Here is a 27730-nt window from a genome sequence, read left to right on the forward strand (position 1 = left end):
TAACATACACACTGTCTATTCCATTACTAGTTGCAATGGAACTATAGTTTAATTCTTTAGTTCCTGTAGTTTCATTGCTTTCAGTCTTTGCATTCAAAATCTGTAAAGAAGTCCCATGAAGGGTACTGCTAATTTCTAGAAGTGAAACTTGACCAATCTTAATCAAAATTAAGAAAACGTTTCACATTTCAAGGTGATATGGGCAAGAAACTTGTATAAAAATATACTGTATAGAAACACGTTTGGAAAATTGCATAGAAAATATCCTTTTATTTAAATTGAAATAAGGCACGGTTTTACTAGCTATGGTTTGGCTGTAAAAATGCAAATCTATTAATTATGTCATTAACAATATCTTTCCATAAGAATATAGGTGCAGAAGTAAAAAAAAAATCCCAAACTTTTACACAGAATGTGAAATAATCTATTGTAAAAATTAACCAAATTTACTGTAATTCATTTGTAGAAAATTTGAACACTGTTTTAGACCAGGATCCTACATGTTATTGTCCTTCAGGCTGTTCACTGACTGGTGCCGTGCCTTCTTCATTTCCTGCATAATCCAGATGTTCCATCATCTAAATGTAAAACAAAGATGACTCTTTAAATAGAAATACTATTTTTTCCTCATTGGTCCAAAGTATTTGTTAGCTAAGAGAAATTTAATTAAACAAGTGTTATAGTGTATTTTAGCAGCATTTAGATAGGAAGTCCTCTACAGATGAGAAAAGCATTCAAGCCAAATAATCAAAACACTCTTCGTTAATGCTTTCCACTACAAAAGCATTTTCCATCCAAGGATCCAAGTCTTCTGCAATAAATTAAACACATGAGACAGAAGTGTTCCAACAATTAAACACAGAGGGGAAAAAAAAAAAAATCAACAATTGGAAATTGAGTTTAAGGAAATTTTTCAAAGAGACAGTTAGGAGAACTGGAAATAGACCCCAGGATCCTGCTTAATATTTACAGTTAGCAGACAGCCTGAACAGAAAACACTAGCTTTTCTTTTCATGTCAGTTAGCAAAAGCAAACTATATTACAGTTAGTAAAAAAATCTAACTGTATTGGCTACATTTCTTTGTAAAATTTCCTTTTATCTTAAAAAAAAACTAAAAAAGGAAATGGATTTGTAAAGACCTGCCGCAGAACACAATCTAAACCGAATTATTATATAGACCGGTTATAGTTTCAGATTAAAGTAACCGGTTAGAAGTCAATGGAGTAACACAAGACATTTTTCTATTTTTCCTGGTTAAAAAGCAGCCTGTTTTCCCTATCCATTGTTGTGCTGTTAGAGTGCAAGGAAGGCTCTGGTTTCATGCCTGGGACAGGCACTGAGTAAGCTACACTACACACATTTGTTAGCATGACAAACTGAGACCCATTAACTTGAGGGCTTTGTAGTTAACCTCGGGAAACAAGAGGCCAAGGACTGGGTACTAGTTTCAACTCCTGACAACCAGAGATAGAAAATAGGAAAGTAGTAAATAGGAAAATAGTAAAATTAATGCTGAAAATAGAGCATGTTAAAGAGTTCATGTGCCCAGTGTGGCAAGATGAAGTCACAGATACGTTAGAACAAAGGCAAAATACTTCCAGAATCAAAATAATCCTTGTTTTCTATACTAGGCAGAAAACCCTACATACTTTTCTTTCCCCATATTGATGTATCCTGCCTAGTAGTAAAAAGGCTGCCTGTTTTTAAAAGAGCTACTGAAAGCATGGGTTATGAGAAGGGTAGCTTTCCAAGCGATAAGGATCACCCTCTTGCCTTACTAGCAGCTGCTGGAGAAGCCTTGGCAAGATAGAGCCAGGCTCCAACACTGTTGTGTGGTGTACATTTAAACCTAGTATAAATCTATATATAGGGCCAAAAGTGTAATTCCATTAACATCCTTGCCCTTCTCCAGCCACGTTCCCACCTCTGGGCCAAACTCTCTTTTATACCAACACAACTGGTGCATCACAAAGTATACACCTTAGTAAACGGAGGTTTGTTGAACAAAGCTGTTTGCCAGTGCAGACGTACCAGCATGCCTGCGGTAAGGGGAGATGACAGTTCCAAGGCAGAAACAAGTCACTGGGACCTGAGTAACGTCACGAGAGCCCACTGGCCACGATATGAAACTATGACCAAAACCAGAAAAGGTCTTTCACACTCCTCCCTCCATTTGTCAGACTTAAACAAAAGATGAAACCTGAAGTTGTTATATCCCAACAACAATTACAGCAGGCATTAGTCTTGCTGATACAGCTAATTGAATTATAGCAATAGCGCACGCTCAGTCTAGCGGTGAATACCTAGCTCTCATGCTAACGACAATCGGCGTTCACTTCACTGTATCTCGAAGCTTGCCCCTGCACTGTGACTAAAATCCACATCAACTCACCCAAAGCAGAACACTCCCTACAATTAGAGGAATCCAAACTGTCATTTTGAATGAAGATTCAAGTATGTTTCCAGAAGAAAGTCAAACTTATACCATGTTACATAAACTAATGCCATATCCTAGAGAGAGGATCATCCAATAGCTGGCATAAAGAAGCTGCTATCAGTAAGTATTTTTGTAAAACAATTCCCTATTCAATTGACAAGAATTGTCACTGTTGGCAACAATTTCAGTGCATCCCACAGCCAAAGAGTCTTCTCTTAATCCAAAAACAAGCTAAGCAGCAGAAAACGTGCTTATGCTGCAGATATCACCTGTATTTAATCTTTAAAGTATTTGCTTAACGTATGAGATGTCTAAGTTAACTTCAGGACCAAAATGGCTAGTAGAACATAAAGGCATTTGTGGGTTTTTTTGATATACAAAAGTATTACAAGGCCAAAAAAAATTATTTCTAATCTCTCCAACATAAAAAAAACAAGGAGAGCCCACAACTAACTTGAAGACAGGAACAACAGATGCCTTTCTAAATGCATAAGATTATACTGAGTAGCTTTTTCCATAGGCGCATCTCAGTTGTTGGTTCCCTCAGGACTACGCAATCTCAGAGCCCTCAGCAGAAGAAGGGAGAACCTTTACAGCAGCCAGCAGCAAGAGGAAGGGACAGTGCTAAAATTCTGCATGAAACTGTTGTTTCAAGTCTCAGAAGAGCCAAAGGCATCAAACATTATATTGCAGAGAGCTGACTAACATTTTTAAGGTGGAAGAGAGTCATCAGCTTTTCTCCCGCACCTGGATTTCTGACAATTTAAGGGCAGAAGGTCAAGATAGATAAAACATCAAGTTATTTTAGTTACAAAATTATCTCATAGAATGATTAACCATTAAAAAAAAGAAAGAAAAAAAGGCACACAACAAAACCAAACTAAAAGTACTACCCCAACAGCTACCCGTAAGAGAGTATGTAACATTTATACATAGACATGAATGTGAGATTCAATATGATGATGTGACAGTCACATAATTCTTAAATCCATAGCTATGACTAATTTGCAAGTATCTCAGAAATAGGATTTAAATTTACAGGACTAAACGGCAGGTGCCTACTGTGTAACGTGTCAATAACAAGCCTGTTTATTTTTTGTTTCAGGGAGAGCTAAGAAAGTTTGCTAAACACTTCAAGTTTAACACATTCAAAAAAGTTGCAAGACAATTCTCACACCTAGAAGACTTTGAAGAATTACTCCAGTATATTTTTCATGTCATTACTAAAAAGACTCAATAGATTGCACTGATACAAACTAAAAATAGTATCTGTTTTCTTAAGTCAATAATTGGGAAACGAACATCAAACAAATTAGTCCATCGCGTAGCATGAAGCTGAGGAATTGAAAAAAACTGAAACTTAAAACAAACAAAAAACCCACCAACAACACATACAAAATCACTTCCTCCCTTCCTGTACACTTCACAGCTGCAATACTGTCCACGTGGTGGGAAAAAAACGTACCTGCTTCCCTACCAAGACAGACCTATGTTTCAATGAATTGTTAAAACGCTTTCCTGTGCAGTGATTCAATATAAATCAGGACTTATCCATAGCAAGCCACACACAGCATATCTAGAAGCTGTGATTGCATCATTATGCAGAAAGAGAAATACTCTCAGCTAAGAACTATGGGACCTCAGCGCTATCTTAGAGAGTCAAGCAATTCCCATTTGTACAAAGTAGTAATTGAAAAACGGGTGCTAACAGCCCCATCCAAGAATTCAAGTGCAGACAGCAGGAGAGAAGAATTTTAAGTTGTAAAAATACAGGCGCACCATCTGATTTTAATTTGCACTCAACCTTTTCCACTTCCTAACCTACTCCTGGGTTTGTATCTACTTTCTTTATTATTAAGGCTTTTTATCAGGCTCAAATTGCTAAAGTACTCTATTAGGTAAAAGAGCTAATGAAAAAATATACATCTTTAATTCAGAATTTAAGACATTCACTCAGAGTTCACTCTCTGAAAATTCATTCAGTGCGTAGGGCAGACAGATTACGCTTTATAAATACATGTCTCAATAACTCTAGACTGCTGACTCTAATTCAACACAAGAATATGTTTAGATGCTTAAATTCTGCAAGAAGTTTATCTGGAAAGCTTGCATTGCTTTCCCCCATTTGTGCTTAACTCAGACAGTTGAGGTAAACACTATCAGCGTTAACAGTCATGAGCTACAGCCTAAGAAAGAAACCAGCTTCTTGCCACAAAGTAGAAATCGTGCAGCAAGACCGCAGAAGCTGGTCCGAACCCTTGCTCCCTACCCCACCGCAAGCATTATACTGCTGAGAAACACGATCATAGGGAGATCGTAGGTATGGTTACTAAAGACAATTGTAATGCTGAACACAGGCAGAGGACAACAGAATTATTGCGTAGCACTAAGCAGGTTTTCATTACAATGCAGTGGCACAGAAAAATTAGGCGAGGGACTAGTTCACTGGCAATATAAGTATTTCCACATAGATAACAGGAGAGTAACTAACACCAAACTTAGGCATTGGAGGGTACTCCAAGGGATTGGGAAGTTACAGAGTAGCGAGGCATACAAGGTCTCCCTTCAGTCCTAGGGATCATGGCTCCGCTGGTCTTTTATATTAAGTTTTCCTGTGTTCCTTTAAATTAATTATAAAAAAAAAATAAGTGCGAAACAGCAGATTTACTTCTGCAGCTTGTCTTCACTTAAAGTTTTAGTTTCAAACACACTTTTCTGCGTTTTGGTCAGAAACTAAAACACACTTTCATTTTGGTTGAAAAATGAGAGCGGTTAGGCATAAGAACAGTAAGAGAAGAAAAACATCTTTCATTACTGTAACAAAGCAAGGCAATGGCAGCATCAGACAGTTCATTATGATAAAGAGGCAGCCAAGCTGCTGCAGAAATTCATACAAAATTATTCTTACATAAGAAAATATTTTCCCAGCTAACTTCATGCCAATGCTATAAGGGTATTTAATTTTTCAAATGCCAAATTACTTGAATTCTGTTCAAGTCCAAAATTTTATAGAAATGGTATTCAGAAATTGTCATTTGCCCTCTTCTAATGGATTATTCATAAAAATTTAAAAGAAAACCAGATGCAAAAAAGAAAGAAAAGAGGAAGCAGAGGGGAAAAATAGCAAAAAGAGATACCATAAGATGGTTAATAAAATTGCATTTAAAAAAGGCCATAATCACACCTTGTAGCAAAGGCGTCCTGGAGGAGTCCAATACCTAAATAGAATTCATTCCATTATTAAAGTCATATGCAACAAAATCAGAAAAAGCCCCAACTCAAAAAAGCTAACTGATGAGTTACAAACAAATAGCAGTATTTATGAAGTACAGTTATCTGAAACGCTGCCCATGTCAAACTAGGCTCTTGTACCCCTGCACTTAGGACCTCTACCCTAACCAACCTGCAAGGTTTCTCTGTCCCTAGAGGACAAAGGAAATCTCTGCAAAAGCCTGTTCACCCCTTAAAATCTGTTCAGCCAATGGAGCAGCTCTAGTCCAGTCCAAGCTAGCATTTTTTCATCAGGCTCAGGGTAGCAAAAGACGGTCATCTATTGCCTTTCTACATTTTTTCTTTGTCCAAACCGAAGACTCGAACTTTTCTTTTCCCCCCTCTCTTCATAGTTCAGTAACAAAACATAGATTACGCTGGAAGGACAACACGTGAGAAAGATCAACATGGCAGCACTATAGCATTCCGTAAATGAGTAAGTGAGTGCAACCTGAATAACATCCTCTGGGAAAAACTGACTGTAGAAGTTTTTCTAGGTACACTTACAGAAAAATGGGAGTTTTAATAAAGTTACATGAGGTGTTCAATCACAGACAAATCTAACGGCACAGGGAGGGGAAGAAAGCAAAATTTTAAAGTGTGCCAGATATGAAGTCATCTGACCTCAAAACAAACTGCAGTTCAGAGCCGTTTTAATCCTTCAAGAAACCAGTTGAAAGAACCTGAAATAACTACTATGGCAACATAATGCTTCCAAGTATGAGTTTTGCTATGAGAAGCACAAGGAAGTTTGGTTTGCTAAAAAGCCTGCCAGATTTATTTAGGTCAATTTTACTCAGAACTCAAGGGTGATTTAAAAAAAAAAAAAAAAAAAAAAAGGGTGAAGCGAACTCTCTTTCCCCAACAGACTCTGAGTTATTGGGATTTGTATGTGCAGCGCTGTGCGTTTTAGAATAGCAAGTAGTCTCCAATGTACACACAAGTGCATGGTAATCCACAGTCATTCTGACCTACAGAGAAACATTTCTATCCACTGGATCTATGAAAGGAGACAGCTACTCTTCTTTAGCTCATTCTCAGCTCTTCCCTATACTGTAACGTCCTTACTTTAGAAACTTTTTCTTTCATAGACAAAGAGGTAGGGAGTTTAGTTAAAGCCAAAGATCTTCTCCTGAGTACTTGCAAACTTAGCCTTCAGCTGAAGCAGGTGTGGAATATTAGCCAGCTCTCCAAACGGCAGCGTTTAGCTGGTAACACTATAGGATCTGTATGACTGTGGTTATGCAGGAATTAACAAAACTCAGCTTCCATTGTTTCACTTAACCTTTGCAATCTAGAGTTTGGATAGGCAAAAGCTATACCTTTCCCCCATCAGCTTAACCTCAAACCCCACTGCTCCCCCACCCAAAACTCTATATCCATTCTCGGAGCTGAGTTCAACACAGCCTGGACGCAAAACACTAAAGCATTTTCTGAAGTCTAACAATAGCGATCTTGAGGTCTGTAAGAGAGAGTAATCTCAGGGCTGGTCTGTCTTATGACAGATGCCAACTCACATGGGCAACTGGAACACGCAGTTACCACAGCTAGGGCAAGTTCAGGGTAAACGCGCACATGTCAACAGGCAGAGGCAGATGCTGGTGGCATGCAAAGTACTACAATTCCTGGGTAGTGTCAGAGGTAACCAAAGGGGAAACAGAGTGCCTAAAACACAGCGTGTACAAACACACTGTGACAGAACAGAGTTATGTAACCACTCAGTTATTCTGCTCCCGAGTCCTCCATACAACCCTGACAATGTAAGACATCAGTGATGCACAGAAAATGGTTTCTAAAATTGTAGTTGATCACTAACTTTTTAAAACTGGACCTTAACACAGAACTACTGCAGACTGGAATCTGCATACTCAACTCAATGACCTGAGTTACACCCCATCGAGATGGCAGATGAAGACTAAAAAGATGAAAAAACATGGAAAAACGTCACTTGGCCTGTGTTTTTTGAGAGTTCTGTTTTAGGGTTTTTTTTTGTTTTTGTCCGTTTGTTTTCTCTCTCAAGATAATACTGAACCAGCTATTCTGTGTCCCTTAAGCTTTGTTCTGTCATGTTAGCTACTAGGCTAAGATTTTCTAAGAGTAAAGTCTACTTTTGCTTATTCTTTCTGGAAGATAACCACCATTAAGACTACCAAAAATTGGACTGCAGGTAATATATTACTAAGTACTTAGAGAAGGATATACACAAAGGCATTAACCAAAAATATACAAGGCATCCAGCCTACCTGATAACTGCTGCCCTTCCAGAACTTCTTCATCTCTTTACGTCTCCAAGCAACAAGTGAGCTAGTAATGAGCGTACATGGTACAAGATAGAGCAGAGCAGGTTGTCCCATCTTCATTAACGCCAAAACAACAAAAGTCAGTACCATACCAACAGCATAAGCTATAAGAAGAGATATTTACATAGAAAAAGTCAAGAACAGGTGAATTTTTAAAGAGTCACTAGAGCAGCAAGCATAAAAAATGTTTTAATATAATATCTACCTCTTTCAATATAATTGAAGGAAAAAAGACAACAGGTTGCTATATATTTACAAGCTTTCTCAAAGCAACTGACTACCATTAAACAACACTCACCCTAAATAGAGACAGGTACATTAAAAAAACACTGTGAAGAGACTCCTGACAATATGATGAAAGCTATCTAGTTCTGCCATTAAAAAAAAGCTAGCATGAAGATTAACATTGCTAAAGTGTCGCATAATTACCTATTGTACAGGAAATGTAATATACAGAAGAAGAACTTGTTTGAACATCAAATCTTCGACAATAGGCAACCAGAAGCCCTTGAAGAGGAGGGAAAAAAAAAAAGGTAATGAAAAAAGTAATGAAATATTTAACCCTCCCCAAATATTTCTTCCCTGCCTCCAAATCAAAGCAGCATAAAGAGAATATACAGTAAGATTTCTCACTATTGTGTGTTCCTCCAGTTTCTTATCTGGAAATTACTACCTTATGGAAAGTCAAGAACCAGTTTAAGAAAACCTAGGGTAAGCCTCAAAAGTCAAAACCATAATGCAAATATTCTAGTGAGCTTGGTATTGAAGGGTTTTCTTTTTTTAAGCAAGCTAATTACAACGTGCTACTTACTATTTTGAAGTCATTAATACAGAGGACTAGCAACCCAGTTTTAATACTTCCCTTCAATGGTATTTTAATACCCTTTCTTAACAATCTGCAATTTTGCCCCATTACAAATCACAGGATAGGGAAGAGTACTCTATTCAGGAGATGCTGCTTTGTGCCTGACTTAAGTAATTTGCCCAAAACTCCAAGTCCGTCCATAGCAAAATTCAGACCTGAAGACGACGACTGAAAAACTTGTGATAAAAGCAGCAAATATGTTTCCACCTCTAAATACGTAGTCCTTGATATAAAAATACTGTGAAGTCTTAGAAATCTCACAGAAATAAAGTATTCTGGGAGATTTAATTAATACTAACAACTGGACTTATCTGTGGCACTTCTAGGTATAATGGAGTGCTACAGAAAAGCAAAAAAATCCTGCGACTATTTAAGTGTACCATAACATGTTAAGCTTTCTCATATTGTGTCTTTTGTTGTAGCGGTTAGACCTGTTAGTGCAGAATACAATTGATTTAGTAATTGTTTGGTAGAATGAACTCCAAAGCAAGTCAGTTGAGAAGCAAATATGAAATATTGAATCATAAGTTACAATTGCCAAAACCAGCTCACCTGGGACAATAATGTCTCCAAAACCCAACAACGAAAATGGCATGTCACACAGTGTTGATGCAGAGTATTCAAGTCTAGGCACTCTAATAACCACAGGTAACTGTAAAACAGTATTTTAGAAGCCCACATAAATCTAATCTAAAGTGTCCTCCTTTTTTTTTTTTTTTTAAACGAAGAAACAGTTCTAATATAGTTTTAATTTATCATTAATGTAGATTTTCAAAATAGTAAAAACCTAAAGTAAAAACCAGAAACCAGAGTGGATAAAACTAAAGGCAATAGGTAAATTGAAATTTCAGATCTACAAATAATATGCACACACCAAAAGAAGTTAAGACGACATTTAGCCACATAATGAGAATAACAAGTCTGTATTATTATCCTAACTGCAGAGTATTGACTCTGAATGAATGATATTCAGGCCCTGAAGAAAGATTTGGACAGTCAGGTTTTCCCCAAAAGAATAGTCTTTTCAGAGGTAAAAATTTTTCAGATTTAAAAATCCAGTATCTGAAATACAATCCTTACTTTCTCATGGGGAGCTGAGCGTTCAGTAGGGACTTCCACCAAGTTTCCATCATTCTAGGATCAAACCCAAGTCAACAAGTATTTAATACTTAAAAGAAAATAGCAAAAGCTGGCTATATTTTGTGAGAAGGTTATGCTGAAAAAAGCACACTATTTGCTAATCGAATTAGCTATAAAATGTCAGTATTTGTATGCTGTACATAATAAAACAACTACTCATACCTTTTCACTGTTTCCAAAAGGACCAGCTGCAACTTCAACCATTATACTTGCCCCATTCTGAAATTAAGGTTATTTCAAAAAGTTAGTGGTTTAATATACCAAAACATTCATACAGAAACACTGCTTGTACCTCATCTTACAATTCAGGATTGGATAAAATCCTGACTCTAAGAAGGAATGATATATATATATTTTTTAATTAAAAACATGTGGTCCAGCTGAAAATGAGTGTCAACCCCCCCTCCCCCACAACAAAAACCCACAGCAGGTGTAGCCAAAAGTTTAACTAAACATGTGTCAGCCTTTTCTGCCATGAGCTTTCTGCTTTGAAAGAAAAGAAGATACACCTGCATACAGTTCATAGTACACTGCAGCTCAGCACTGCAGAAAGTACTACAGCACATTCTGACCTAAGCTTCTGGGAAACTGGAAGACAATAATTTTTCATCATCATCCTGTCACATAATCTAGGACAGTTTACTGCTGGCCATATGATTGCTGTAGAGTTAGCCATATAACAGTTTATGGCTCCTGCACATGCATTATGCTCTACAGCACACGCAAAATGAAAATTTAGGTCACTGCTGTCAAGGGGGCAGGGTGGAAGGAAGTCAGCATATATGCATCGAGAATACTGAAGACACTAGTCTGTTTGACAGGAATAGCGCTGTTGTGACCAGAGAACTTTTTCTCTTAAAAAACCCACAGACATACCTTCGTGATAAACGGTGTTATGAAGACAAAAAACACATCATATAAAAGGAGAAGGCCTAGAAGTATCACACAGGACTAGCGAAAAAAATAAAAAAAAAAAGAAAATATTATCACAAGTTTTCAAGGACTGCATAGTTAGATTCCAGTACTACTACTGTATCACAATTTTAAAAATAATGCCTTTATTCCAGCATAACATTTAGAACAGGATTTTTTCTTTTTTCTAATAACTACAATATTTAAAACCCTTTACCATTTTTAATTATTTCTTACCTGTTGAAAACTTACTTCCTGGGACTGCACATATATATTTGCATGTCATTACAATGCTTTACTAAGCAGAGCAACTTACAGTACCTTAAAGTTAGGCATCTTCAACGTTTTAATAAAGTTTAGGCAGAAAGCAACTCCCAGAATATCTTGCAAAATCCAAGCCCACCTGAAAATAAGAACAAGTTTTCACACATTGTTTAAGCTCACTGCTAAAAATCTAAAGACAGTAGCAATTTTGGCTGTTACTGGAAATAGCAAAACCGCAGAATGTTTTGGAAAACATGGAATTAGTTCTTTGGAAGTGTCACTACTGAAAACACAATGATTCTCATTTCACAATAGTTTACACTAGCCTGTGATCACAAATTGGTAAGCGTTCCTTATTAACTTGCTACAGAGAAAATGAGTTGAACAGAGGCAGTAACAGGGCCCTGCTATTTATTCACTTGTATGATTGCTCACTTGCTTAACAACTTACATTGTTGATTGGAAGACCTGCTTAAAAAGTCTGGCTCAAGATGCTACTTAGGATTGTATTATAATATTGTTTATTTATGGTCCTATGCTTACATTTCTATTTTTGCACTTTTCCCCCGCTCTATCGTCATCGTTAGCAATCGAGTTCCTCCTCATCTTCATGATTTTTTTGTAACTCCAAATAACCATACAGTTCATTTGTATAGCTTTGTTCTCTGTTATTCCCATGACTGTTAAGCTTCATAAATATTTTTATGCCCTTTTAAATAGGCAGTGGCGTTTAGAAGGATGCCATATTCTAGAGTTAGTTGCACGATGGGAAGTTTGTTAATGAGAATTATTCATATTACCCTTTCAAGTAGGAATGCATCACTTACCTATCTTCATTTCGAAACACTGCCCAGACAACAGCTGCTGCTATGCAGAATCCAGCAAGAAAAATAAGCCTCACTTCTATATTTTTGTTGCAACATGCAATCCTAGAAGATAAGCATTAAGTTAAACAGGAAGCCTGGAACAGCCAAAACACATAGTTGTGCCATCACAGGTCTTTAAGCTGACAAGGTTTTCTCAGCCTGATCAGGACTCAGGTGGCATTATTCTTGCAACTGCAGTATCAAACCTTCTCTAGGCTACATTAAAAAAGCCCACAGAAAGTAGGCCAAGTTGGGCTTCCATGGCCAATCCTCATTTTAGTAAATACATCCAGAGAAGAAGGCAAGCAGATGAATTTAATTAATCCATCTCTGCTATGTAACAATTATGCCAACAGAACTATGCCAGCGAAGGACTGTCATGTCATGACTCCAGAAAGGGATGGAGGTGGGGGGGAGGGAAAATTTGGTTTTAGGACACCTAATGCGAGATTAAAATGGAATAAATATGCACTGCAAAACTGTGAACCGAGAGATGTTTCCACTGTCCACTCAATTCCTGGGACAGTTCTTGAACAGACATTAACTGACAGAAGTACGTACTCCGTCCTGCAGCTTACCCAAAACCTGATGATTTTTCTACCTGATATCTACCTTTGTAGGGCCAGGTGATCAGGCACATAATGTCCTCTATTAGGCAATGCGCAAACATAGCCGTAGGCTTCCAAGCTTTACAAACATTGTTCTTTTGGGAAAAAGAAGCATTTGTTGTATCAATGCTATTGTTGTTTGGTTGTTTTTTTTTTTTTTTTAAGTGAAAATACAAAGAAGAAGAATAGAGGCATTCCCATACCCACCACTAATACTTGCAGAATATTTAAGTCACAATAATAACACAGGGCTATTTGTACAAAGATAACACAGTGCTTGACTTAAGACTGTAATCACTAACTTCTAACACAGAGCATGAGTAACATGTTGCATTTGACTGAAAGAAAAACAAAACCTTGGCCTGTCACAGCTACAGTATAGATTAACATGAGGAAAAAAGAACTATTGCCTACAGTATATTACTTTCTCAAAACAGTCCAGTGAGAAGTGGAAACTATTTAAGTTTCCACTGTTGAGGAAAAAAAGGTATTTGCAGGATCCCCTCTCTTATGTCAGGGCTCCTTAGAAAAGGAAGCGAGCACACACTACAGGCAATCAGGATTTTGCAAACCCAAACTCAGATAGCCGAGCAGAGCCTTTCAAGCTCGGCTATTCTAAACAGTTAATAACGCTTTCAAATGAAGATAATGCAGCAAGTCTGCATTATCCCACACCACTCTCTTTAATTGTTGATTTTCCTATGGATATCTTAAATATCTATTAAAGGAGCTCATAATTATTCTTGTAACAATCCCACACACTAAGCCAGACATGAGATCATATGTCAAATGTACTAACATTTTCACATTACCTTGAGTGGCAACCAGAAAATACCCTCCTCAAAAAAACCTTAGAGTTATAAGAATTAAAAGGTGTACAATACCTGCATTGCCCAAACGGTATTTCTCCAATTAATGCAGCAAGACAGTTGTATAGACTCATTGCAGATGCCAAGCAAAAGACTGATATTATAACATACACTAGATAAAACAAATTGAAGATGGGAATCAGTGACAAAATACAATAGAAAAAAAATGTAGCAAGCAGGAATCAAACACAAGGATGTATGTTTTATATAAGCTGTTATCAGTTATAGTACTGTTCAATACACTGTCATCAAAAGATGACAGAAAACGTTGAAAACTGAAAGGCCTGTGCCATGACACGAGAGCCCTCACCAAGCAAAGACTTGCATTTTGAAGTTTCTGAATGGAAAAAAAAAAAAAAAAACACCCAAACCACACATATTTTACTTTTTTCTTCTCCTTTCTTTGAAAAGTAGGTCAGAGATCAGATACCACTTTCACATGGTTTTCTTTGATGATGGCTAAACCAGAAGCGCTATTCTATGACTACCAGTTTTCTCAGTTTCTGATAATGCTTCTCACTTCAAATTTTCCCTGTAGTCACTTCATCCACTCATGAGGCAGTAAGGGAAATATTTTTAGCTTATTGGCTAGTTGGAACTAACTCCAACTAAGGAATTAAGACTTGCATTCTCACACTCTAGTAGCAACTTATCAATACCCACCCCCTTTCTTTTTTTTTTAAATAGCTACAGAATTTTCCCTGGGCATAGCATATTATACCATGTAACAGCTTCCTTACCTCCAAAAAATGTCACATACCTGCTCCAAAGTGCACAGAACTGGGCTTCTTAATAAAAAGCTATTACATACATTCTTTGTATTATTCACATTTTTCCTCTTCCTATTTAATTCATTACATCTTGCCCTCCCCTTTTCACTTTTCCTTTAAGTGGTCTCTTTCTTCACTTCTTCCCGAAACTCACCTCAAACTCATCTCAGAGCAAGCAGACACAAGGAAATTTGAGGCCTAAACCTTTTGATCAAATTAAATAATTCATCAGTCTTTAAATGGGATAAGTTTAGCAAAGACAGCATTGCCAATAGTTTAGGTAACCAAAGTTAAACAAAATCACCACAGTGACGTTTCTTTTGTAGAGGCAGGGGGATAACTTTTAACAAGTTCTATGAAAAGAGTGAAGATAATAAGCTTTCTGAACGGAAGTAACATTGTTCTGACTAAAGATCATAATTTAAAACAATGTCTGTTTTCTGGTTGCTCGATCTGAGGGCAGGAAAAATCCATCAGCAGTTTGGAAACCACATTTCACTGGTCTTGCATCACTGAAGAAGAACTTATGTCACTGCTAGTATGCCTGCGTTTATTTCATTATGGTACTGCCATATATCCTAATACTTTAAGTAGGGCACTGCAACCACAAACTCAAGGTCAATTTAACAAGAGCTAACAAGACTTTCACTCTAAATACTATTAAGCTAGCATTGCAACCCTCCCAGCAATGTCAACATACATCATATACTTTATTACTGGTTGCTAGTTACCTCTCCTCCACATTACTTCAATCAGAATAAGCACCGTCAAGGCAGCCTTCATAAGAGAAGCTCCCCTCTTTTTTAAAGAGCAACTAGATCTCTTCAGCCTTCAACTCCCTCGTATGAGAAGAGAGCAGTTTAAAAAAAGTGCATTAATTTTAGTTTAGAAATCTAGTTTTTCAGACTTAAACACCTAATGAAATTAGGCATAAAAATATAAACCAAGTGAGATGATCCATTGCTTCTTACCTAGCCATTTGTAGAAAAAATAAAGCAAGACTAGCATGACACAACAGATGACAACAAACAAGATGACCGTTAGAGGGGTGAAAGTAACATTTTCCTCCTTCTTTCGTCTTGTTTCTCTCTGTCCAGGACTTGCCATAGCTTTCAAATTCTCGCTGTTTTAAGAAAGCCACATATACATTTATCTTAGATGACGGATTCTGAAAGTTTTACTATGATCAGAACTGCTTGTTATAAAGCATACAACAACATTTCAGTTTAAACCTTCCTATTATTATTATTAGGCTTCAAAAATTTCAGAGAAATGGTGTGCTGATTTTTTGAGTTTCTCTCGATTTTAATGGAGATGTGCTCTCCTAACCTAGCATAGATCACAAGGAAATGATTCTTGAGAGCCCTTCCTTCCAAGGATAACGGAATCATCGACTTCCTAAGAAGCAACCCCAGCCAAAACCCCAATCAGCGTGAGGAAAAACAGTCTGATATCAAAACCCTTAGCCTCCTTTTCAGGAGGCATGCCCTCAGCAGTATCAGTGCATCACCTCCCACTTCAGAATTTCTTAGGCTAAATGCAGTCAGATAAATACGCCTGCAATAAGTCAAAATCATAACCTATATTAGACACTGCTTTGAAATCTCTACTATAAACGTTTCATTAAGTGCCTTCAAAAGACATTAGCATTAGCAGAAGGAAACTTGCAAACTACCGGTGCTTTTACACTTATGCCCCATAATTAAAGAGCAAAGGAATGGGGGACAGGAGCATAGAGATTTTCACTGGGAGTAAGAATTCTTTTGTTTTCTGGGTGTGCATACTCCATATTTACGCCTCACCACACAAAATGAGGAAATTGAAATTGTTGTGTTTTACTCTGCTCTTTGAGCAGACAGATCTACTACTCTTTAGTACAGACACTCGCAAAACTTGCCCATCAGATAGCATGTTCCTGACGAATCCCAGGACCTACCTACAAAATGCTGAATTCAGCACTGAAACAACCACCTTCAAAAGAAAAAGCCCACAGGAGCAAGACACTTTGTTAGATGAATCACCTTTTTAGAGGACATGCTTTGAATAAGCAGCTTTAAAAAAAAAAAAAAAAAAAAAGCTCACCCTACATTTATGAAAGCACATTTCTAACAAGTTTAAAGTAATTACATCTAGATTTTTTGTTTCCAGTATGGGAGACAGCACTGTATTTTGTTATTTTAACAGTCAATGCAGCCACACCCTACAGCACTGTAGGGTAAAGAAGCAGGATAATCAGATCCGACCTTTCAAAACTCCCCCCTCCCCCCCACTATACACACCTTTCTATTTCTTTAATCTCTTCTAAAAACATCAGGAAGATTTGCATAACAACTAGTGGGAAAGAGGAAGCCTGTTGTTATCACACATGATCCACATTCCCTGTTGTTCTGGAGAAACAGAGCACTAGAACAGCACAGAGAACAAGAAGCCCTACCTAGGTAATACAGCACATTGGCCCATTCGAGGTACACAGACATCCAAGAAGCGATGAAGAATAATATGCCGTATTCCGAAAGATCACTTATCTCCAGCTTAACCCCAGATGAAAACAGTTCTGGGCGTCCAGTATGTTTCACTTCACTACGTTCACTACCTCCTCCACTTCCTCTCCTCTCTTTTCCCTGTGCAGGGACTGCTGCTGCCTCCTTGCCCCTGCTTAGCTCCAGAGCCGCTATTGCTCCGACTCTGCTGCTTCAGTCCCCCAGGTAACGCACCGAACTGAGGCAGATAAGCCTGGTTGGACTTTAACTGTCTGGGGCCACCCAGACACAACTGCACTGCATTCCCCAGTGCTCCTAGTTCCAGGAATGTGGGGCAGGGACATCCTAAACAGCCAGCTGACGCCAAACAGCTGTACAGATCCTTGCCAGTGCAGGCAGTATATACAACTGCGTAGGTACCGTTCCCAAACCTGTGCTGGGCCTGGCATGGTGAAGCTATAGTCAGGACTGGTGGAAGGCAGCTGCTGGTATTGCTTTAAGGCTTCATATTGCAACCTACTTGATTTTTAAAATGTTGTCATTAAAATACCTACACTCTGTCATGGATATTGGAGTATTACAACGCTGATTAAAGGGTATTTGGCAATTTGTCAAAATATTAACTGACTCCTCATCCCAAAAGCTGCATCATCCCCCACGGACTCGTAAGATCTCCTATATAAGGTTCCTCAAAGACTACTGGGAGGTACAGAGGAAAGAATATACATTCTTTTATGTTGCCTTGCATGGCTGTCAAACTGATCTTCAGACTCTTCTAGTCCAGAAACACTACTAGATTAATCAAATCAAAAAATTATGATTTCAGCCAGAAAACCTTATGCAGGATATGTTACAAAAATCATGATTTTTTCAAAGGTTACATAGGAAAAGCCTTGCATCTAATTTAAGAAATTCACTTTCAGAGGGTCCTAATGTGTATTGTACTGTATGTGTTGCAAGGAAGAGAAATATCATCATCCCTATATTACAAGTTGAAGCTTAATAACTTAAAAACTTCTGAGCCACAGAGATTATTATATTAGTTACCAATGATTAAAACAAATACCCAACTCTTATTGGTTTATGCCCAGACCCACAGAATTATTTAACTGAAGTTGATCAAGCAGCTCATGGCAAAGCAGATAAAGAATGAGAGGATCTAGGCGCAATAAACTAGCATCCTAAAGTAATATCATTCCTCGCTGATCATAGCCATAGCGTTTATAGAATTTTACATCTCGAACGAACTTACAGTTCTGATACTCCACTCCAATAGCCTCCTAGCGCCACAGTAAATACAGCAATTACGAAGATGACAACCATACTGCAGTCAAACTCTGGCAAAGGTGGTGAATAGAGAGTCACATTAATTTCATTTCCAAGAGTCTGAAAAATAATGAACGAGTCAGTTCATAAGGACAAGAAGGAAATTATTTTGCTTATTTTCACCATGATGAACGTCGCAATTTCCTGCTTTTAACTTACACAATGCTGAGAGCAAATTTTCAGCTTACTGCGCAAGGTACGCTTTCCAGGCCACTTTCCAGGATGCTCAGGTTTGAAAGCAGCCTTACTACTACTGCTATGGGAACATACGGATACCACAAGGCAAAATGGTGTTTCTTTGTAATCTTTCAACGCTTCTGAGAACTTGTGCCTCTGGCCCAAACACTTTTCATCCCCTAAATATATCAAATGCTGTCAAAAACTTCTGCACTGCAGGAGAGTTGATCTGGAGGCAAGTTAACTTGAAGTACACAGACTCCAAGGTCCACTGAGATACATCAGTGAAAGTCTGCCTCTAGCTCTTGAAACCAAGAAACTCCCAGCTCAGATGCAGGCAAGATGCTTCAGACAGGTATCCTCTCAGGACATGGTGAAAATTCGAGGTAGCAGAAGTCATTAAATAACAGCTTTTCATCAACATGATTTGAGACGGATTCAAAACAAGAGGAAAATATTTAAGTTACGTGAAAGCTTAAGATCACAGCAAGAAACAAGCATCTAAAGGACACTGAAAAAGATAGGAGGGAAGACAGAGATATCACTGATTGTACAAAAATCTTGAAAGCAAAACCAAAATGCTTTAACTTGAAAGACGAGATTCAAGAAACAAAGAAAGGATGATAATTTTAATGGAAGAGGGGAGAAAGGTTTGCTGTTGTAGTCAAAGTCAGTCAGAGCATCTAAAGCAATCCTGTAGTGAAAGCAGACTTCAGAGATGTGGCAGAAGAACAGATTTGTTAACAGCCTGCATGTGGGATAAAAGCAAAAGCAGCGATGAATGTCAGGCAAGTTTGGCTAGAGGAAGATCAAACTGGCAGTGGAGAGACTGAATGGGAAGTTGAGTAGTCAGTGGAATACACTGGCCATATGTGAAGAAAGCTGATTCATTGCAGCATCTGAATTAGATGGTTACAGATATTAACCTTAGCGCAGCCTAAAGAAGTCAGAATCATTCCTTTGCTTTAGGTTAGTTATGGAAGTCCAAATAATCAAATTTTTAAAATAGAGGAAAGAAAATCAAATGCTAGTGAAGCATTATAGTTGTTTGAAGTGAAAAATAATTTTAGATAAAAGCAAAACAAAAAATCCTATTCCAATTACAGCATCCTATGTGTACAAAAACAAAACAGAAAACAAAAAAGCCCGACTAACCTAATAGCTTATGTATTTTTATTATTCAATTCCAGCATGTCTTAATCGAGTTTTTCTTATGAGTTCCAAACATTTTTATGAAGTAGAATTCACGTTAGAATCTATATGGATTGTTTCCTTACTGTACTGCTCTTTGCTAAGAACTTGCTAAGTCTCAATTTCCATCACAGGAAGCACTAGAATAAAATACATCACATCAGATAACAACAACCCAGCAAGAGAGCTGGCCACTTAGTAGAAAGCTTGCAACAGTCTACTATTTCTACCAAGACTCACCATACATCTGATTCAAGTGGTAAAAGCCAACAGAGATGAAGTCTAATAAGAACGAGTACAAAAAGTGCTTATATAAACTAGCTCCCTCTAGATTGGTGCCATCTCTCTCTCTTAATTAAAGGGAGAGAAAGCTGGAGGCCTTGAAAAAGAGTTAAAACTGAAATACAACTGTGCAGTAGGAAGAGTACAACGGCTGCCAGCTTCTAAGCAGCATCTGTCATTCAAAACAACTGCCAGTGACATGACAGAAGGCTTTGGCAAAAACTACATCAGAACCAGGAAAGGATCACTTGTAGCCTAGGCTTTGTTTCTTAAGACTTATGAAAGCAGCTTCCATTTTAAGACAGAACTGAATTTCTTGACTCAACAGCAGTACGAGACATCATCCGGCACACTAATCTACTAGAAAAGTTTCTTCAACTGATTTTTATAGCTATACAGATGTGATTCCACATGACACCACACAAACAATACTAGGCAACAAACTGGTGCAGAGAGGATTCAGAACAAAACAGGGATCTAACCTTGCCCTGTTTTTCTTCCTCCTATTGGTACTGAATATCTCCAAAACACTCAGCTAGGCAAACGACACCTGTCTTGCTTGAAGGAACAAATTTTAAGACTACAGATGACAATCTGGACCAAAATGCAGTATTCCTCAATGACTGTGGCAAAGTGACGGAAGTCATCATAAACCTTAAGTCATGTCAGTGCTTTACAGGAACTAATCTTTAGTGGGTGGACAAACTTATACAAAACAATCCAAATCCTGTATATCTAGTTTTAGTTCACATACTTACCTAAGACAACTTCCCACGGCAGCTCTGAGGATTAAGAGCAGAAATGGTGAAAAGCTTGCAAATTCAATCTAAGGAGCTAAGACTATGCAGATTGGTACCAGTCTCTGCTATTCATATGAAAACATGCGTGGTGCAACTGCTGCCTAGCAAAAGTTAGCCCTTATTTAAGACTAATTCAAAACAAAGTAAACAGTATCTTTTCTTGTTCAAGCCCTCTGCAACATTCTGTACCTTATTATTAGAAGTCAGGACAAAACAAAACAAAACATCTCCAAAATTCCTTGCCTAAAAGTATAGGAAATACCACGACGGCCACATTTTAAAGATACGTGCTTGGTATCTCACCATAAACTCATTAGTAGAAACTCAAACTATACTGCCCTACTTCTCTGTGCTGTCAAGCTATGGAAAAAGAGTCTATCAACCTGCAAAGGAAAAAAAAAAACCCTCACACTTTCCTCAACATCCAACCTGCTAAGGTGCTCCTTGGCTGCAAGACGTCACGCCACCAGATAAAAGCTTAACTGTTTTAGCTTCTGTGCTAACGGAATAGACCTCTCAGGCTATAGCTCTCTACACATGTCAGGCATCCACAACTGTACACAAATCTACTGGAAGGCTGCTTATCTTGTTTAGCAGTAGGACTTCGAAGACGACCCTCCCTACAGTGGGGTATTACTTTTCACATTCTTAGTGTTCTAATTAAACATTCTCTCAAATTAACTTGAGGACGGAAAACTAGCATTTCCATGATTTAACATCCATCTTCATCTGTGAAACTGAAAACAGTGTCTATGCACATTCAAGTCATCAAAGAAACATCCATGTCTGACTTAAGTTTTTGAACAAATGAATAAAATAATTTTAAGTTTACATGAACCATAATATGCTGAAATTATGTTACTTACCAGCTGCATATCCATTATATCATTATATCTTATAAGAGCAATTGGAAGAGTCACATCTTTAAACTCAGTCTTGTTATCTGTGAGAGGAGACTAGAAGAGAAAGCATCAGTGATAAGTACGTCCAACTAATATGCCAAGCAGAGGCCCAAGTAGATTATCCTTTAAATTTCAATGTATTTGTAGGAAGGAAAAAAAAAAAAAAGAGCAGTTCATTGCCTTTTGCAAAATGTTATTGAAGAAAGAAGTACTTCAGGTAAAACAGGCAATACTACCAACACACTTCTGAATTCATAAAGGTCTAATACTATTGTAGCATTATAAGAGACAATCAAGACTCAATTTTTATTTCCAAAGCTTTTTTAAAAAAGCATAACTTAATTATAATCACAGAAATCTATTCTGCAACTGAAAATAATTGTACGTATATTTTTCAGCTGTAATAGAGAACAAAAAAAGCAACAGAAGTATCTGTAAAGATACTTCAAAAGGCCTTTTTCTTTTTTATTTCCAATTCTGGATGATAATTTCCTGCTTTTTGTTGCACATTGTGTTTAAAACAAAATATCATCTAAGATAACAGGGAGTTCAGAATACACTAGAATTAAGGAATAATAAAGATAAGCATTTGCATTCAGGAACGTGAATAAAGATACAAGCAACAGGTTAAAAATGCAATTCAGCTGTAGATTGTTTTAGATGATATAACAGGGTTGCACAGAGCTAACTATGAATGACCCTTTGGTTGCAAGGACAGCAGTCGCGCTAGCACTGCGCCCTGTCAGGAAGGTTAACAACTCACGCTGGAATCCCACACATTCATGGGACCTCTCTCAGCTATCTCTGCACAACATTGCATTGGGCCAAATAGATAAGACACCATTTCACTGCAGAAGAAAATCACATGTTGTAACTTACTAGCCCAGGTTTACTGGCAATCAACAGCATTTTAGCACCCAGTCTTTCAGCAATTAATGCTTTCTCCAGAAAAGTGCAGTTTCCTCTCATCACTACAACTGCTTTGTCCTTCAGTAAGCCAGAAGGAGCTTCAGAAGAATTGCAGAGTACCATAGAAGTCAGGTTTTCCAGAATCCTGAAAGTCTACAGAGAAAAGGGACATGAAAAAGGAGGAAAAATGATACCGCAAACTAAGCTAGAACACTAGACGAATATACTCCCTAATTTGAGCTTTTCAATTAAGAGGTCTAGCAGAAAGAAGTGATTCAGAAACACGAAACCAGAGTACCAGCTACCGCAGCCTGCGGTACTGAGGGACTTTTACAACAGCCTATAGCTGAAATATCTGGCTGTTGCTAAATGCAGTTTCACAGACATGGCTGTAATTTATACATGAGAAATTGGCATATAGGAAAATCATTGTCTGTTGTTCTGGAGAATCCCAGTGTACACTGTGTGACATTTTCAGACTTCAAAAGCCAAAAAAAACCCCACTGACCCAGATGCTATAAAACCAGAGTTCGGAAGTGCAACACCTTGTTCAAGAACAATATGTCAATTTGACAAAGCAGTATTTGTTTAAACAACATTTCTATCCATATCTTAAAGTTCAAATTCAGTGATTTTTTAAATCACTGTCAATTTTCTTTAGTTAGTCAAGACATCTCAGTGGCCAATATAGCACGCTAAAGATGTATGAGCAGAGAATGATCGTAGCTCCATTGTGTATGAATTTAACCTGTTTACAAGTGACAGGAGGGAACGGGGGAAAAATACTGTTGCCTTGATCGCTTTCAAGCACAAAATATTTTCTGTTTGCATGAACAGTGCCTAAAGAAAAAAAGATTTGTTTCCTTGAGCCAAACTAGGACGTGAAGCAGAAAAACACTCAAAGAATATGGCATGATGACACGCTCCAGATAATCTATTCCACCACGTTTTCAAGGCACTTAAACAGGGAATGAAACCGATGAACCAATATAAGTATACTATACCAGCATAAGCAATTTGTTTCACAAATTTACAGCATTTTTGTAAACAAATAAACAAAAGTTATACTCCCAGATCTAAACTAACTTGGACATACTGATGACACTTGAGATACAGAAAAAAAAACCCAACAACATCAGATGAACATATAGACGTATTTAAAACTGGCTTCTAAACAGAGAGAACACCATGTTTACAAACTTCAGAATCTGACTTTTCTGAAGTACAGAAGTGTTTAACATGGAGATCCTCTGGGGTGGAGGGAAGGAAAGCCCCAAAAGCTAAATATTACAGCTGATCCACATTCACATTGCATTTTAGTTTTCTTAGGAAGTACGACTATAAGCCACTTACAGCATTGTTGAGGCTATCTGGAAGAGTTGTCCAATTTGAATTGTAAATTATGCAGTAATCCTTTGTTTTTGGAGGTACACCATTTCCAGCAGCATGCAGGATTCCTTCTTCTGCATTTATCTACAATAGACCAGAATTTTCCAAATTAAACAACATTTGGTACACAGACATTCTTCTAAAAGCTGCTAGGAAGACTTGAAAAAGGGAATGTACTCAATTAATTTATTTTGTAGAATGACTGACTTCATCAAAGATAGGTAACTAGAGAGGAGAACGGAAAACGGATAAGAAATTAGTTGCTGCATTATGTTACTCATCCTCATTTCAAAAACAATGTATTTGTTACAGGTGCATGTGCCGCTGAGAACAATACTAGCAAGAAATCCAGGCAAGTTATTTCAAATGTTATACTCTATACTTTCAAAAGGAGCGTAAGATTTGAAATAGAACGCAATTAAAACAGCACATGAAAAAGTGAATTATAGCCTTTCATTTCCCAGCTTGCAGGCTTTAGAATTTCCCCTACTAACAATATGGCAATTCTTGGAATATTTTTAATCAGATCGTTCCAAACATTAAGAGATCAATTAGTACACTATAAAAAAAATTTATCTGTTGAAGGAAATCCTGGTCCCTCATAAGATTACTCTCAAAGTCCCTCAGGTACTATGTTTTCTGATATTTATTATAAAATACATATGCATTTTAAAATTGATAGTTTTAGGAATATATACGTATCCCAACGCATTAATACACTAATAAAGGTCAGCTCTCTAAGTGGATAAACAACCAGGTTGCAGATTAAAAATATTTACAGCTACAGAGTAGTGAAAACAAATAAGCATCACTTCTTATCTTTAAGAAGTGTCACCTTTAAGAACTGGTAGATGATCTCATTTTGATTCTGTGTGACTGACCTCCGTATTAGGAGGCGTCAGCACATAAAAAGAAATGAAACCTGTTGTAGATTCCAGATTTGTCAGAAAGCACACTAAGATATTAAGATAAGAAGTAGGCATTGCTGCGGGGGGGGGGGGGGGGGGGGAAGCCCACATATTTGTCCGATGCAAAGCGCTAATTATTAACAGTTCCACAGAGGCATTTCTCCTCAGGCTAGCATATCAGTATTCTGCAGCAAGTGAGACCTAGAGAGAAAAGAAAAACATGTGACGATATTGTTTCAGAGGTTTACGTCTGCCTGGTTTGAATAGCAAAAATCCTTCTTCAGAGGAATCCATTATATCGGCCACAGAGCGCGAACATCTGCTGAGAGAACTGTGTCAAAGGGCCTGAGCACATTAACTGTTTAAAATATAACAGTTCTTTAGCTGTTAGCTAGAATAAGTTGCTCCATGATTTATGATTATTGCAGAAATTATCGAGTTTTCCTCTTAAAATGCACTCACCTAAAAGTATAAATTAACAGGAAATTAAATGCGATAAGGACTTCCAACAGGTGCAAAACCCAGAGGTTTTTGTCCATTAATAGCTCTTTCTGCTACATGAAGGAGAATAACAAGTAATGTAGGTGTTTCAGGAAAAAAAAAGCAGTAACGCTACACCAGCATAGACCTATCTAAAAGGAGTGATTACTTGCTTATTTGATATGCGTGTTTCACTTGGCAAGCTTCCCTTCTCTAAGGATGAATCAGGGAATACAATTCTCGCTCCAAAGGTGGGGAGAACACCGCAGTGATGTTTATCCTGATGCATTCATTGCTGAATTCCAACAAACAGCATTTAGAAATTAAAGATGAAGATAAACACTACATGCTACACCTTATTTGGAACATCCCTACAGCCCTACTACTGCATGTAATTTACGTTTTTTTAAAATTTTTTGTAACTGCTCCAGCTTCCTTGTTTCACGTCAGAAAAGGGCTGCTGGTTTGGATACAAAGTCTTGCAGTAAATGTTGCCACTAAAGAGTAGAAAACAAATCTTCTTACTCTAGTCATACTTGAAAAACATGAATTTCTTATCAAGCACAACGTTTTCAATCACAGTACTTAAGCAGAGGATGAAGAGTTTCTCCACAAAACTACTCCTAAGTAGATTAACCTACTCGCACAGGCTGACTTGCTCCAGCAGAAGAACGCTCCCACATCAGGGAAAGGTTTAACAGCTGTCCCTAACTACCAGAGCATTATAATCTCCTTTAACTTTCAAGTTCACACAATTCTCAGAGGTCACTCACCTTCAGACAAACTTCTTGCTGTTTTTGACAGATGGTTCTCTCATCCTATCTCCTTCCTGTACTACCTTTAAAGTCTCTTGAATTATTTCTCACTTTGACAGAACAGAAACCAACTCACACTGTCTCTGATTTTCCCTAACCTATGCCCTTATCGTAGCAGGTACATAAGCTTGGTCTGACCTTTCCCCGTTGGAAAGCACTGGTGACACCTCATGCAGGAGGCTTAAAGTCACAGGAATCAGTGGACACAGACCAAATCAAGCCTGTATTTGTGTGTGTGTGTGTGTGTGTACACATCTACATATATCCCCGTCACGACAAGCATCTAGATGAGGCATGCCAGAGACTCAAAGGTGCAGAAGAGGAAAGAGGTATTTCATGTTCAGCAAATTACAACATAAACCTCACAGAAACATGAAGAAGTTGGAAAAGAGCAGGCACGAACAGAACAAGCGGGATTCCATAGTCCTGCAAGCGGTGCGATGACTCTATCTCTCTCTGCCCTGTTTGCCAAACAGATATGAAATAAGCCCAGCCATCAGTCTCTTTGGGCATTACTACCTAGGGGGGCCCGTGCTGCGCGTGTTAAAGCACGTCAAGAGCTGTACAATCCTTCTTCGCGTACAGGCTACCTTACCAAGCACCAGCTCCTCACGGCGTTACAATCCTAGCACGCTGTTCTTGAGGTTGAACGACCTGAGCTAGTCACCCAGCACCCTGCGAGCTGGCTCACTTGAGCATCTGCAGCGCAGCGCAAGAGGCAAGACGCAGGACCGCGAGTTTTGCAGGAGAGACACCTTCCTCTGTCAGCAGCAGCAAGGCCCGGGGCTGGGGAGCCAAGCCAGGGTTTTGGTCAGGAAACCCCAAGATAACTAACGACAGCTGCGTGAGGCTCTCGAACGGCGTGGGAGCGCTTGGCAGGCACGATCTGCACCAGCCACAGGCCTTCTGAAGGCGCTAACAAAATCTGCGCTATTACCAAACACGCCAGCTGCGACTTCCCACAGGAAAGCACTCTGGATCCCTGCCTTACCCATACAAGGCCAACAACAAAAAAAAGAATTAGAAGCAGTAATAGTGGAACAGCAGGTAACGCAGCTTGGCCCTCCGCGCTGCTTCAAACGCCTCACGGAGGCTTCGGGCTTCCCCGCTCCCTGCGGCGGGCAGGGACCCGCGGCCCGCTACGGCGGCGCCGGGCCGGGGGCAGCCCACGGCGGCCGCCCGGGGAAGGAGGAGGGAGGAGGCAGAGGCCGGCGGCAGCCAGGCGCGGGCTCATCGGCGCCGGCACCAGGCCGCGGCCCGGCGGGCCCAGGCGGCCGGCAGCGAGGGCGCGGGGCCGCCCGGGGCCTGGCCAGGCGCACGGGAAGGGGCAGCCACGCTCAGCAGGCCCGAAGCCACCTGAGAAGGCAGCTGAGGCCCCCGGGCCCTGCGTGCGGAGGCCGGGGCCTACAGCAGCGGGCAGGGCCGCCGGCCGCGCCGGCCCCGCTGCCGGGAAGGATGAAGCAAGCGGAGAAGGTGCCGCCGCCGCCTCCCCCGCCCCCGGGAAAGGCCACGTCGCGGCGGCGGGCAGCGCCGGGGCAGAGCGGCCCGGCCCGGCGGCCCCTTACCGGCAGCAGCAGCAGCAGGAGGCCCCAGAGGGCGGCCCACAACACTCCGGCGGCCTTCATGGTCCGCGGCCGCCGCCTGCTCGGGGAAGGGGCCTCGGCTCGGGCGCCCGCGCCCCGTCACGGAGCCTCTTGGCGGCGGCCGGCGCCCGGCGGCGGCTCCACTTCCTCTTCCGCGCGGCGCGGGGGGCGGCGCGGCGGCGGCTA

General features: G+C 39.2%; 1 protein-coding gene across 4 annotated transcripts; it reads right to left on the reverse strand.

The window, feature by feature from the left end:
* Positions 1-250: 250 nt before the first annotated feature.
* SPPL2A (signal peptide peptidase like 2A) lies at positions 251-27728 on the reverse strand. 4 transcript variants are annotated; one of them, XM_068958883.1, is made up of 17 exons: positions 27527-27719; positions 23723-23842; positions 22340-22522; positions 21425-21514; positions 18035-18168; positions 15274-15425; positions 13548-13644; positions 12017-12118; positions 11247-11328; positions 10890-10964; positions 10176-10232; positions 9954-10007; positions 9426-9525; positions 8438-8515; positions 7952-8112; positions 5623-5656; positions 251-578 (listed from the first exon to the last, which is right to left on the reverse strand). In XM_068958883.1, the coding sequence occupies exons 1-17, from the start codon at positions 27584-27586 to the stop codon at positions 547-549; spliced, it is 1611 nt and encodes a 536-aa protein (XP_068814984.1). In that variant the 5' UTR covers positions 27587-27719; the 3' UTR covers positions 251-546. The 4 variants fall into 4 exon arrangements, with proteins under 4 accessions (XP_068814984.1, XP_068814983.1, XP_068814986.1 ...); XM_068958882.1 differs by lacking the exon at positions 5623-5656 and having other exon boundaries at positions 27527-27728; XM_068958885.1 differs by lacking the exon at positions 9954-10007.
* Between the last annotated feature and the right edge of the window lie 2 nt (positions 27729-27730).

This window comes from Struthio camelus, chromosome 12 (genome assembly GCF_040807025.1).
Source record: "Struthio camelus isolate bStrCam1 chromosome 12, bStrCam1.hap1, whole genome shotgun sequence".
Lineage (NCBI taxonomy): Eukaryota > Metazoa > Chordata > Aves > Struthioniformes > Struthionidae > Struthio > Struthio camelus.